This window comes from Microtus oregoni, unplaced genomic scaffold (assembly GCF_018167655.1).
Source record: "Microtus oregoni isolate MIOR12 unplaced genomic scaffold, Mior012 000006F_ref0000085, whole genome shotgun sequence".
Taxonomy (NCBI): domain Eukaryota; kingdom Metazoa; phylum Chordata; class Mammalia; order Rodentia; family Cricetidae; genus Microtus; species Microtus oregoni.
In genome coordinates, this window is record NW_024543065.1 from 27,396,824 (window position 1) to 27,411,465 (window position 14,642).

At 47.1% G+C, this 14,642-nt stretch overlaps 1 protein-coding gene across 1 annotated transcript in view; it reads right to left on the bottom strand.

Annotated features, from left to right (window-relative positions):
- Fig4 (FIG4 phosphoinositide 5-phosphatase) overlaps positions 1-14,642 on the bottom strand; it is a 109,549-nt gene that overhangs the window by 25,222 nt on the left and 69,685 nt on the right. Inside the window, exons 18-22 of the mRNA XM_041653675.1 lie at positions 12,935-13,082; positions 10,327-10,410; positions 8,713-8,908; positions 7,519-7,601; positions 3,113-3,199 (exon numbers count right to left, since the gene is read on the bottom strand). Coding sequence (XP_041509609.1) covers positions 3,113-3,199; positions 7,519-7,601; positions 8,713-8,908; positions 10,327-10,410; positions 12,935-13,082 — 598 coding nt within the window. The remainder of the gene's footprint in view (positions 1-3,112; positions 3,200-7,518; positions 7,602-8,712; positions 8,909-10,326; positions 10,411-12,934; positions 13,083-14,642) is intronic.

A 14,642-nucleotide genomic window follows, 5' to 3' on the forward strand; every position in this document is an offset into this window, starting at 1 on the left:
GGCACAGCAAGTCCCACTTGGGTTCCAGGAGCAAGGGAGAAAGGGACAAGGCTGAAAGGCTGATGATGCTCACTTCTTTCACAACTCAGCAGGAAACAAAGAAACAAGGGCAGAGAACAGCAAATGAGGGGGAAAGAGAAGAGGGGTACACCTAAAAAGTGTTCATCGGGGGCCAAGGAGATGATGAAGTCAGTAGGATGCAGGGGACCTCATACAGACTCTGGGAGAAGTGGGCTGGGGGTTAGTATAGTTCAATGAATATTTACTAAGCATCCAACTTAAGATCTGTTATAAAGATCGAGGAGAATACAGAGTCAGGCTACCCTCTGAGTAACCTAGCAGGTCTCCAATAACTCAGATATTTATCCCAGAAGTCTCAGTGTGACTGTGTATGTGTGTGTGTGTGTGTGAGAGAGAGAGAGAGAGAGAGGGAGAGAGAGAGAGACACAGAGACAGAGAGAGAGAGAAACAAAGGTATAATTTCTTAAACCTTAATAAGACTCAAGAAAAGCACAGTGGAGATGTAGGAGACATAGGTATCTACAGACCCTGGTAATGCTACAAGACCAAAATGTGGGCTGTTAATGCTAATAAACCTCCATTTCTACTCCAGGGGTTAAAAAGGCAGCTGCCAGCTCTAAACGTTTGTAGCTAAGAGGCAGACATCATGGGCACCAGAAGCAACTTGGGCAAGTTACCACATCTGCACTTACTTCAGTTTCCCACTCTGTACAGTGGGCATAATAAATCTGCTTCCTCAGGTTTCTATGGGAATTGAGTCAATACAGGTTAAAGCACATAGGACAGAGGCCATCTCACACTGAACGGACAGTAAAAAGGTGACGTCATTCTTCCTGGTTACCAGCCATACACTCAGGGGGCTGTGAGTCAGAAAGCTGCCACACACAGTTTGTGTATTCGTGCTGGCAACCCAGACAACTGCCCAGTGCAGGTTTAGCGTGAACCACTAGGCACGTTCTGCAAGGTCTCGGGGGGAAGTATCTAGCTGTCCCATCCAAGTTTCTGTTTTTGCAATTTAGAACACCTTCATGCCACGGACCTCTTAGGAGTTTTTATTAGTGAAAATATATTTAACGTTTGCTATTGTAACTTCTCTCTACTCTAGAAAATGAAAGCTGGGGGCCTCAGAAATTCAGGAAAAACCAGGGTTGAGCAAACACGGAGAGGCATATGAACTTAAAGTGAGCTTGTCATCATTTTAAACATACTGGAACCTAAACTGCAGGAGAGGAGGCTTCAAGGCCTCACACAAGCCTGGCTTCTGCTGGTTTGGGCACAGTTCTAGAGATCTAAAAACGAACCGTTGACATTTTCAGAACCTGGTTATGGAGTTCCAGTTTAAAGGGCACACACACAGCCCTCTCCCAAAACACGCGTGGCAGTTGCCATGACAGCAGAAGGCAGCACCTACCGAGCCTTTGTTATCCTGCTGAAGATGCTGTACAAAAGCACGCTCCTGGAAGACTCTTGACTAAGGGAGTGGAAAAGGTTAAAATACATTTCTGGATCCACACGGGTTTCGCCTGTGCCTGGACTCAGGAGCCGTGTTGGTGTATTAATAACTAAGTAGGTAGTAAATAAGACAAATAACATATCTAAGGCTGAGAAACAAGGAAGATCTGTTTGTTCTTTTCCCTTTGTCATCGTATCCTAAGAAGCCATATCTTACTATTCTAATGGAATGGTCGGAATCACACAATTTAGCCACCCAAGTCTTCTGTTCCACTACTTTTCTTCTTTGTCTTGCCAATTTCAACTCAAATTTCCAAAGGTTAAGTAGCTATAGGAAAGAAAAATGGCTTCTAACTGAGTTGATAGGCTTCCCCTGCCTCCAAAATAGAGCATAAGAAGAGAAAAGACACAGACAGGAGGAAGACAGCACCTCCAGGGGTGTGACGGCCCTACCTATGCTCTTCCATGCTCTTCCCCCTGGAGCAACACACTGTGTCGCCACACACCAACGGAACTGATCAAGTTGGCTTATGACAGGGAAATGGGCATCTCCTAAATGCCAACAGTGCCAGATGCTGCCCATCCAACCCACCTGAACCCCCACCATGGCCCATCTTATAAAACTCAACAGGGCATGTCTTCTCTGGGCCTCTCCTGATCTCAGCCCCATGCTTCATCCTGATTAGCAGGGGAGATGACCACGGGCTTCCTCTTGCCACCTTCCTCGACAGTAGGTGCTACGCCTTTGCACATGAGGCACCTCAGTCATGTGGTGTTTTAGATGTATGCTCACGGCAACAGCCCAGCAAGTGGTGTGACTTGAATACAGGTCTGTTTAGTTAAGAATTAACTAACCTCCCATTTAACGCCCGCCAAGTTATTGGCAATGATAGGGTCATGTAGCAAGAAGAGCCTAATCCACCCCTGCTCTAGAGCAGCGGTTCTCAAGCTGTGGGTCGCGACCCCTTTAGTGATCGCATATCAGATATTTACATTACAATTCATAACAGCAGCAGAATTGCAGTTATGAAGTAGCAATGACATAATTCTATGATTGGGGATCATCACAACATGAGGAACTGTATTAAAGGGTCACAGCGTTAGGAAGGCTGAGAACCACCGCTCTCTGGAGGCTCTTGTGGTAGACCTGAGGTCTCCCAGGTAGGGGTAGGGTTCACGGAGGGAAGTCAAGTGCAGTTCCTCCTCTTCTCTGCCACCTCCACCACTGACCCTAAGACAGTTTTCAGTAAAGAAAGTGGCAGGAAGAACGCTTCCATGTGTGGGATTATCTAAGCTGGTGACGTGACGGGGCATGAGTCCTCACACACGCCCCACGAGTGGCATGGACACAGAGATTTCCTAAGGATTTGATAGAAGGCCAGTGAGATGGCTCAGCGGGTAAAGGCATTCGCCACCTCAGGACCCAGTTCCATCTCTGGAACCCGTATGGTGGAAGGAGAGAACTGACTCCTCCGTGCTGTCCTCTGACCTCCATATGTGTGTTGTGGTGCATACAGGCACACGCACATGCACACACACACACACACACACACACACACACACACACACACACACGCACACACCAAAATAAACAGTTAAAGGAAATGTAAACGTTTTCCAAGTTGTATCTAGTACTTACAATTTTATGACGCCGTCTGAGCACCTGGAACACGGCTGCTGGCTGTTCCTGTCCTGTTTCTGTTGACTCTGGCCCAGTTGAACAAACCTACAAACACAACAGACGAGAACAAGCTAAAGAAGGAAGCCCCTGCAATGAGCCCAGGGGCGCCCCAATCGGCGTGTACTCCCACACCACGGCGGTGCGGCTGAAGTCGCCCGTGCGTTTCCATTACCAAAGTGGGAAACTATACAACAAGGAGGGCAGGAGCATGGGGTCAGATGCTTGCAATCAAAGAACAGAGACCCGCCCTGAGGCAGGGGAGCTGCTCAGAGTCCAGAGCACTGACTCAGTTTCCTCAGGACCTAAGAGTCCTCTCCCTTCTCTCACTCCCAAGCATACTCCAGCTACTCCCGAGGAAAACCCTGACAATCAAATACAGGAAGCTGATGGGTGGCCTCTGCCACACCACCTTTCCCAGGAAGGCTGAGTGGCATTCACATAAGCACTAATTCAGACTCCTGACTGCAGGTGGGCCCTTCCACACACGCCCAGCTCCCCTCAGAGTTTCGGGGTGTTCTGTTTTCCTGTTCCCATGGGAGGTGACAGGGCAGGATCAGGAGCCTGTTTCATTTCTGTTTTTCTGCCATTTAAAATGTTTTCCTTTGATGACTACTGATAATCTTATTATTTCTTTTTCAAAAGCTTTCCTGAAGGTCCAGGGCTCCAGGATCAACAGTGATCAGATTCCTGCAGTGCTGCAGACAAACGCCCTAGAGCTCGCTTTCATCTGACAGTCGGCGATGAATTGCGTGCAGTTTTGGAAAGGATGGGGGATATTATGTAATATTAGCTACACACATTTAAAATTTTTCAGATAAAGTACAGTCACTATCACAATAAAAAAAATAGAACATTGTAGCGCTGGAGAGAAGGCTCAGTGGGTAGGAGCACTGGCTGCTTTTTCCAGAAGACCTGGGTTCGATTCCTAGCACCCACATGGTAACTTACAATTGCCTATAACTTGAGTCACAGGGGATCCCAATGCCCTCCTCTGGCCTCCTTGGACACCAGGCAAACATGTGGTACATGCACATACATGTAGGCAAAGCAGTCGTACATATAATAGTAAAATTATTTAATTAATAAAGAAAAAACATCGTTTGCCCATGTATGAGGCTACGTGGAACAGAAAGTGTCCAGGTTTGGTTAGGAAAGTAAACCAAAGCACGGGGGAGGTGAAGAAAGAAAACGGAGCAGGGCTCAGTGGGAAGAGCAGAACCACAAAACTGAGCCATCCGATGGCTGCAGCTCAACGCAAGAACAAGCGGGAAAACAGGCTGCAGGCCAGGACCAGCTGTGCCCTGAGTCAGTTGTGCCCCTCCCAGTGCCCTGTGGCCCTGAGTCAGCTGACTTATAAGTCAGTACAGGACACCATTACTGTGCACAAACTCCAGTGGGCGCCAGTTAACAGGTGCAGATGGGGGGGGGGAGAGAAAGCCACCTGAGAGTTTAGGACAGAACTACACAGGGTCTTTCCCAGCTCTCTGGGTCTACGAAGACACAAAGATAACTCTAGTGCCTGGTGGGACAAGAGTGGGCAGATGCAGTCCCTCAAGATGCCTTGGCTGCCCCTGGCATAGCTACCCAGTACAAACTTCTGTAGTTTGGATGAACTGTCCCCTGACCAAAGCCCATGCATGAAAAATTTGTTTCAGAACAGGGCCAATGGTAGGTAGTAGGTAGGAATCTTAAGATGTGGGGCCTAGTCAGAGGTTTTACGTCACTGGGGCTATGACCGCAAATAGAGCTGGGGACCCTTGTTTTCTCTGTCTTTTGTGTCCCAGCCATGAGATGAACAACTCTGCTGCAGTATGTACTGCCCCCATGATGTTTGGCTTTGTCACAGGCTCGAAAGCAACAAGGTCAACCGACCGTGGACTAAAATCTGCACATCTGAGAGCCATGACAACATTTCTCTGGAAGCTGATTGTCTCAATAGTTTTGCTCTAGCGGTAGGCAGCTGATTTTGCCTCCATCATGCCTACAGACGATGAGGAGAGCGACACCCTGCACAGACCTGTGGAAGGAGTCTGGAGGGGACAGGGTGCTGACAGGAAGGATGGTCAGGGTCCTCTACCCTTTCCCCTTTCACTGCAAGCACAAGAGCTGAGAGGATCCGAGAGCAAAAAAGCACATAGTCTGAATCACAGGATGTCTCCTGGACTGGTCCCCGAACAGCTCTGTGCTTTTAGACTTTAAAGAGACTGATCACCTCTTCTGAAATCAACTGCAGAGGTGTTTGAAGAGCAAACAAAACACCGCAAAGCCTTATGTGGACAGGAGACGGTGTCTGCAGCCGTCCCTGCTGGACAGCCCACCCTTCGGCCTGCTCAGGCTGTTTCCAGGGATGCTGAGGCTGACAAAGCCTGTCTCTCACTCCTAAAAGGGGACAAATGAAGTAGACCTTAGAGTCTGAATCAGTAAGAGCTCCGGGGGAAGCCATGTCTGAGGCAAAACCAAAACAGAACAAAAAAAAAAAAAAAAAACAAAAAAAAAACCCCACAAAAACTAAACCAATTTTCTTTGTGTTTCAACAGAACCAACATTTCAGTCCTTGCCACGCAGGCGCTACACTGCAAGAGGCACCGGTGTTCGGTTACTGTGTCCCCACACTGTCCTTCCTGCCATGCTGCTTAGGGGCACACTGCAACAGTTTCGTCACGGAGTTCCAGAGAGTGAGGAAGTAGGTAGCACATGTGGCTGTGGTCTAAATAACTGACTTCAGACAGTGACAGAGGTTTACAAAAGTGCCCAGGTATAAAAGCTGATTTTGGAGCCAAGATATGCCACATCGCAGGATAGATCTGAGCAGCCTGAAATAAAACCTGCTATTATCCAGGTCAATTCATAGTAAAAGGAAATATCTGTCCTCCTTACAAAGACACTGAGGGCCTGTGCGTGTTTATACTGTAGGATTTATATAAGGCAAACATGAATGAATTACGCGGGGCTACGTTCCCATGGAACACGCAAGCTGTCTGAAGGTTATATTAGGCCCAGGAGATGCTTCTGGTGGTCCCGCCAGGTTCTCGACAATTTAAGGGTAAAGGATCCCTGGGAAGATCTGAGAACTCGAGGGTTTCTGCAGACACACCTAATCTGGCACCATTTCAGGAAAGGCCTTTCAGTGGACTCCCGCCTTCCAGTGAAATCTGGCTTAACCGCACACGCTGAACTGGCACACTTACTCAGCTGTTTCTCCCCATCAGCCACCCAAGGTGCAAAGTGAACATGACCTCTTTAGCCTTTAGTACCTAGGATCCAGTTTCTGAGAAGATACTTGATTGTGTAAACTAAAGAACATAGCTGTGTACTCATATCTGGCTTCAACTGGACACAGGCAGGACTGATGTGTAAATGTCCCATAACCTGTCACTGGGGGCAGCATCTCAAGTGCTAGGTCTTCTAAGCCCCAGTACAAACCAGTGTTCCAGACCCACATCCCGAGCAGAATCCATCTCCTGTATCACTGTTTTCCCTGTTCCAGACCAGCATCCCGAGCAGAATCCATCTCCTGTATCACTGTTTTCCCTGTTCAGAGCAGAATCCAGAGCAGAATCCATCTCCTGTATCACTGTTTTCCCTGTTCCAGACCAGCATCCCGAGCAGAATCCATCTCCTGTATCACTGTTTTCCCTGTTCAGAGCAGAATCCAGAGCAGAATCCATCTCCTGTATCACTGTTTTCCCTGTTCCAGACCAGCATCCCGAGCAGAATCCATCTCCTGTATCACTGTTTTCCCTGTTCAGAGCAGAATCCAGAGCAGAATCCATCTCCTGTATCACTGTTTTCCCTGTTCCAGACCAGCATCCCGAGCAGAATCCATCTCCTGTATCACTGTTTTCCCTGTTCCAGACCAGCATCCCGGGAGGAATCCATCCTGTATCACTGTTTTCCCTGTTCCAGACCAGCATCCAGAGCAGAATCCATCTCCTGTATCACTGTTTTCACTTTTGTGGTGGCTCACTTTCTCTGGGAAGCGACAACGTCCGCTGAGGAACAGCCTCCATCAGACTGGTTTGTAGGGCATTTTCTTGAATGCTGATGGAAGCAGAAGGGCCCAGCTTTCTGCGAATGCTGCTGTGTCTAGGCAGGTGACCCTGGGCTGAGTAATAAGGTAGCTGAGTAAGCCTCTAAGAAGCGTTCCTCCATTGTCTCTGCTGCTGTTCCCGCCTCCAGGTTCCTGCAGGAGTCTCTGCCCTCACTTCCCTCAAGGCTGGACTGCAGCCTGCAAGCCAAATAAACTCTGTCTTCCTCAAGTGGGTTTGCTCAGTATTTACCACAGCTACAGAAAAGCTATGTAGAGGTCATAATAACTGCACACTTCATTGCTTTGCTTTCCTTTCTGTGTGGAAGTCTCTCACCTGGCATAAATGGCGACATCTTCTTCTGACAGGGTATCTGAGAGGTTAATTCCGTAGACCTCCTTCATGGGCTGGACCACAGTCTAGGGTTTGAAGAACAGGAATCGGTTAGTATCATCAGATATTCTCCACGTTAATGTCTCCAGAGCTGAAGGAAACGAGTCTAATAATTTTCCTACAAAAGCAATAACACTTTTTTTTATATTGCTCATTAAACTTCAGCTAACGGCTTTCAAAAGGATCTGTTCACTGGAGCAATGGCTCACGCCTATAATCCTGGCACTCGGGAGGTTCAGGCAGAAGAACTGCAGGGAATTTGAGGCTAATCTGGGTTACACAGTGAGTTCTAGTACAGCAGGGTATGGAGTGAGACCCTACCTCAAGACAAAACACAACACCAACCCAAATAAATACACGTAAACCTCAAAAAACTGTGATTTCTGTTTCCTACTAAAATGGCATAGTTTAAGGTTTAAAAATGTGCTAAATAAAAATGGTTGCTGTGTCTAACACAGGAGCTGTGAATTCCTTTTTATTTTTTCTGTCAAAGGACAGACAGTAAACAGTCCGGGCTCATAAGACTATATGGCCTCTGTTGCTCCTACTCAGCTTCAGCGTATAGCGTCGGCCACCACATGCAAGGGGAGCGAGCAGGCACAGCTGCTTTCCAATATAACTTTATTTTCATGACAGGCAGCAGGCTGGATTTAGCCAACGTCAGCTCATCACTCCTTATCTAACAGGACTGGTTCTTACCACATTGTGACTTTTAGTTGTTTCTAGAAAGCAGCTTCCCTCAAAGCTAGACTATTGGGTCCTCTGCTGTTCTGTCCACTTGTTTTCCTTACGATGTTAGCAAATTGAATTGGACGGGACTCATTCCCACAGGGCTATTCAAAGGCAGGTCCCAACCCTGCAGGCCAAGTGTCCACTGGGGAAGAAACAGACATCAAGTGGACAAGACGCCCTTAAAGCTTCTTGAGTGGTAGAATTTACCACGACCGCGAGGAGCACAGCCCGGAGGACTTCCAAGGTCAGTGCAGAACGCAGTCATTCTGTGCTGTGCCTGGAGCACCAAACATGTGAGCAGAACCGTGACATTTTTCTGCTCTCGGCCTTTCATGTGAAAGCAGAATGCTAAAGATCATTTTCCAGAGCCTGGGGCTGGCGCACGCACGCTTCCTGCCCCCGCACCTCAGTCACTCTGGTGCTGTCCCCAGTGTCCGTCATCTTCACGGGAGTGGAGCGCTGAGACACAGAGCCTTCATCTTCCCGGTCAGTGCCAGAGTCATCCTCAGAGCTGCTGGACACCGCCTCCTCGCTGGGGGGCGGCGGGGCGCTTGCTGCTGTTTTCCGCTGTAAGACGGCTTCCTCTCGATTGCTTTTGTTTCTTGAAAAGAGAAGAATATAAGCGTGAAGCCTCTTCAGGCTGAACCTTTAGCCCCCAGTGTGGACGGATGTGCCCTAAGCCCATATGGGACTGAAGCCCAAGAACAAGTGAGAAGCTGGCGTCTGGATTCGAGTCATAGTTATCTCCCACACGCTGAGATTGCTGTCATTTAAAAATAAGCCAAGTGAACCTGAGGAGAGCAGAGGCCTTCTCACCACTTGGCTCCTGCACTTTCTTCTGGTAACTGAAATTGGGGTTTTCTACATGTCTGATTCAGTGCTGGGCAGTGCTGGGGGGATCTCAGGGTTGGTAGGTGGGTGCTAGGGATGGGACTCAGAAGCTCCAGATTCAGAACAAGCGTATTACAGACTGAACCATCTCCCCTGTCCTGCCCTTACTGTAAAATATTTCAATAGATATTGCTACAAACACAGTCATACTCGGAAACCTCCCAGGAAAGATAAAAAGCAGTATGTCTCACTAGAGTTTGATACTGTCAAAAACAATCCCATTCTGGCCTTTTCCAGCTAAGACTTAAACCTGACAGTGTTTCTGTGCTACACCTCCGCCCAGGTGGCCGGCTGCTTTTCCCGCCTGCGAACACCTTAACTGAAAACTCCTCAACACTTCCCTTCTTTTAAACCGCTCTTAACCTCTGGTCAGGGTTTAATGCAAACTTCCCAAGAGGTCATGGGTTTAAGGCACAGAAACGACACATTTTGAAAATATTTGTATATGACCCCGTGTATTAATTACACATAGTTAACATTCATTTGCATATCCAGTAGATACAATTGGGATACTCTATCTACAGTCTTGCTGTCACTTCCGGTCCACTTCCGGTCCAAGTCGAACATCAATGTTTCCATTGTACCTGGGCAGGTCAACCGAGGTGACCGAGGGTCTTCGCCCTGAACCCTACATGCTTCACTCCAGTCTCCCAGGGAGAAGACATAAACATGGAGTGTTCTCGTCATACTGTTAGACTGAGTAATTTCTTCCTGCAAACAATGTTTTAGCCATGCACAGGAAACTTATCAAGTTCTCAGAGTACACCCGAGTTTATATTCAGAAGCCAACAAAAAATCAATACAATACGTACAAATTTTAATTAAGTATTCTATGTTGAGAAACAAGGAAAGCTGGGTTATTGATAGAACATCTGTCCTCATCTTCATACCATATGCTATGTTCCCAGTTTAAAGTAACAGAATATACCACGTCGCTGAGATTACCATGAATTCTATTTTCCACAGTGAACATTTTAATGACCCCGGTGCTATACATCAGCTACCGGTACAGATGCAACACACAGACTTGTATGCGACGTGACATCATTAGTTCTGCATGGAAATACTACTGCAAGCACTACTATTTTACATGAATCTTTAAATTTTCATTCTATATGCAAATCTTACCCCAGTACAGATTTTCCGGTTTCATCTGGTTTTCGCACAGTAAATGGACTTGGATCGATGCCAACAGTCTTAGGCATAAAATCACTAGAAAAAGATGGAAAAAGGTAAAAGACCATATAAATCACTGTCTGTACAGATGATGCTGCGTCCACCTCAGCCCACACTCACTGTGTTCTGCTAGCCTTGCCCCTGGGTCTATACATATTCTAACACAAGTACCCACGAGCGCTTCCGCTGACAGAGCTCTGGGCAATGTCCAGACTGCGGTGACTTCTCTTAACTGCAGGAGCCCAGTTTTGAAGGCAACAGTGTGTTTGCTGGGAAGTGATGACATCTAAGGCACGGCGAGGATGTATACCACCTGGTTAAATATCACAATTCATTCTCTAGTAAATAAACCAGTAGCCAAACACTGGCCCGTTCAAGTCTATGCCCCGTAATTTCAAGCTAGGCCATTAAAGAAGGTAGACATAATGATCAAATCACAGCGGTATGAATTAAAATAGCAATAGCCACCTCATTGAGTCAGGCTAATAATTCATAACACTACTGTTGGAATCAGTGGTGTTTGAATGAAAATGTCCCCATAGACTCACAGGGATGCCACTACTGGGGGTGTGACCTTATTGACAGTGTGTGTCACTGGAGGTGGGTTTTGAGGTTTCAGAAGCTCAATCCAGGCCCAGTTTCCACTCCTCCACCCCGCCTCCCGATCCAGACTTACAACCCTCAGCTAACTCTGTAACACTGAATGCTTGCATGCCAGCATGCTTCCCACCATGATGGTAATGGACTAAACCTCTCAACTGTAAGCCAGCCACAATTAAGTGTTTTCCCTTATAAGAGTTGCTGTGGTCACGGTGTCTCTTCACAGCAATAGAAATCCTAACTAAGACAGAATACTTTACGTCGACGCTGATTTAATATTCCATTCACTGAGATAAGCCCAGGATTCTTCCTCAGCATAAAGGCCTATCTTCCTGTCACCACAGAAGCCAGGCACACCACAGCTGTGCCAACAGGGCAGTAGTCCCGTGAGTTCTGCTAATCCCCGGCTTCTGGTGAGGGTCTCACTCCCAAGCTGTGCCTGAATGCTACGTGTGTGTGTGTGTGTGTGTGTGTGTGTGTGTGTGTGTAGGGGAGGAATCTTGGTTCTGGCTCAAAATTTCTACTTAATTTTATCTTACTAGTTTTCTGTTTTGTTTTCTTGAGGCAGGGTCTTGCTGCATAGACAAACTTGGTCTTGAGCTCACTCCATAACCCCCGGCAGCCATGAACTCATGGCAATCCTCGTGCCTCAGCCTCCTGGATGCTGAGATAATAGACCTGTACCACCATATTGGCCGAATGCCTATTTAATAGTCTGAAAATGTCTTGGAAAGCAATTATTTTTTTTCTTTCTTTTTAGATATAAAGGGAGATGAATGTGTGGGAGGAGGAAAAGAAAACAATTGCAGATTTCACAGGTGTGAGTGTGCTTACTCACTAATGTGTATGTGCGGCACAAACCCACACTCTCGGCTGTAACAGGCACTTCTATCACGTGCTCGTGCGGAGCCCGGAAAGCCTGAGTCACCAGCTCTCGAGGTTTAGAGGGTGGACTCCGTCTTCACGTCGGCTCTCACACTACAAACCAGTGCCCCTTAAGCCACCTATTCAGGCTCCTCGTTCACATTGGTGCGTCTTTGTGTTGGTGATCCTGTTGTTTAAAATGGCCCCTGAGCACAAGGCTATGGCTGTTTGGTGTTTCTAACCATAAGAAGCCTGTGGTGTTCCTTGTGCAGAAAATGTGTGACAGATAAGCTCGAGCTATACTGCTGTTAGCTATTAGTACAATGCCAGGAAGGAGGGAAAAGACGGGAGAGGGGAGCAGGGGAGAGGCGAGGATGGGAGAGGGGAGCAGGGGAGAGGCGAGGATGGGAGAGGGGAGCAGGGGAGAGGCGAGGATGGGAGAGGGGAGCAGGGGAGAGGCGAGGAGGGGAGAGGGGAGCAGGGGAGAGGCGAGGATGGGAGAGGGGAGCAGGGGAGAGGCGAGGAGGGGAGAGGGGAGCAGGGGAGAGGCGAGGATGGGAGAGGGGAGCAGGGGAGAGGCGAGGAGGGGAGAGGGGAGCAGGGGAGAGGCGAGGAGGGGAGAAGGGAGCAGGGGAGAGGCGAGGAGGGGAGAGGGGAGCAGGGGAGAGGCGAGGAGGGGAGAGGGGAGCAGGGGAGAGGCAAGGAGAGCAGAGCAGAGGATGTGAACATGAGGATCAGAAAACCTGGATAACTTTACTGAAGTTACAAAGACAATGACTGATCTAATATGAACACCCCAGCTTTTCTAACACGGTGAATCCATGTTAGCCCTCAACTTCTACATTAAGTAAAAACACTGAATTGATTCCAAACGGCAAGTTAGGGCGAACGGGACGTCTTTCAGTAAGAGCAATTAACCCAGTTGAATACTGAGGGAGTTGGAGTGACAGGCTGCCCATCTCAGGAAGCATTCTGACTCAAGGCCCACCGCTCAGCAGCCTGCAGGACAGATTTCTGGCAAGGACAGACACACCTCCAAGGACTAGAGAAATGAGGGTTCCCCTGCGCTTACAGCTTTGAAGTTTCCACCACATACCGTGCAGAACTTGTCATGGCCAAGCAAAACGTCTCGTCAAAACTGCTCAGTTCATACGGCCGGAAGAACTCATTGTGAATGTCTATCTCCTCTTCCCCTCGGTGGAATCTCTTCACCGTCAGCTTCTTTAAGTTTGCAGCACAGATGACTGAGGGAGAAATGTCTGTTACTCAAAACACTTGGTACCGCCAGCACACATCTGCATCACTGCACAACACCACCAGAGATCATCCTGTGCCAGACACGGCTTTGACCAAGCTCACTCAGCTCCGGTACCCACTACTTACTCAGGGGAGAGACTCACACCAGAAAACAATTCGTATCTTCCCGTAACTGCTTAAGGAGGGTCTCAGAGGTCCAGGGAGGAGTAGAGAGCTACTTCGGAAGTTTAATTACTCCTTCCTTCAGATTCCCTTTCACTCTCACATCCCCCACCCCTGCAATCCAGCTTGAACCAGCAGACTGCAGCTCTTCACTAAATCTCTGTTACTATAGCTATTCATAGCCTATTAATGGTCATTGTTAAAGTCCATTCTAGGCCAGGGAGATGGCCCAGTAGGCAAAGGGACTTGCAGCCAAGTGTAATGGCGTGCGTTCCATCCGGGACCGACACGGTGGAAGGAGAAGACTGGATCCCATGATCTCCACACATCTTCCATGGTACACACACTCAAACATACATACATGCCCACACGAAAATAAAGTAAATAAAGCGCTTTCCTTTCTCCTAACCAACCCACCTCACCAACAGTATTAATGATTTTGTACAGGGCTTCAAGTTGCATATACTTGGGAAATGAATTAATAATTTAGTAACAACTTAGAAATCTTTGGTAACCGGTTCTGAACTTCCCCACTCAAAATTCAGATGCAGAACCATGGCTTAAATAGAATCCTCCTCTACTATATTTTTGCAAATGCAAAACTGGCTGCCCAAGGTTGAGATAATTAATCACTAATATAATCATACAGTTAGGACTATATGATATCTAAAGCTGGAGAACTGTATAATTTGGAAACATCATTCTAATGTACAGTACATTTTAATATATTCCTTCATATAATTAATAAAATTTAGTTTAAATGTGATTAGAAAATATATACATACATACACACACACACCCCTACCTTTTTCACCACTTAACTATAGAAAAAAATATTTAATTTAGGCTTACTTCCTCTTCATCTAAGATATAATAAAAATTAATATGAAATATAATCAGGGGGCTGGTGAGGCGGCTCAGAGGTTAAGAGCACTGGCTGCTCTTCCAGAGGTTTTGAGTTCAATTCCCAGCAACCACATGTTGGCTCACCACTATCTATAATGAGATCTGGTGCCCTCTTCTGGCCTGCAGGCATACATGCAGGAGGAACACAACATACATAAAATATAAATCAATCTTTTAAAAAAATGCAAAAGCAGTAATTTATATTAAAAAGGATTATAATCATTGCTAATTTAAAATGAACTTCCACACCAACCAAATATTTGTACAGCCTATCTAACAACTCTAATCCACAACACAGGGAGGCAGGGCCTACTCAGAAGTATAACCCTCTCTTCCTATAAGACACCAAGAGATGTCATGGTCCCCTAAGAAACAGCAACATGATGATTACTGCACTTCTTTCCATAAGATACCATATCAAATGCTAATGCCTTAACCCTATCTAGGCATAGCTCCAAAACATGTGGTAGAGAATCTAA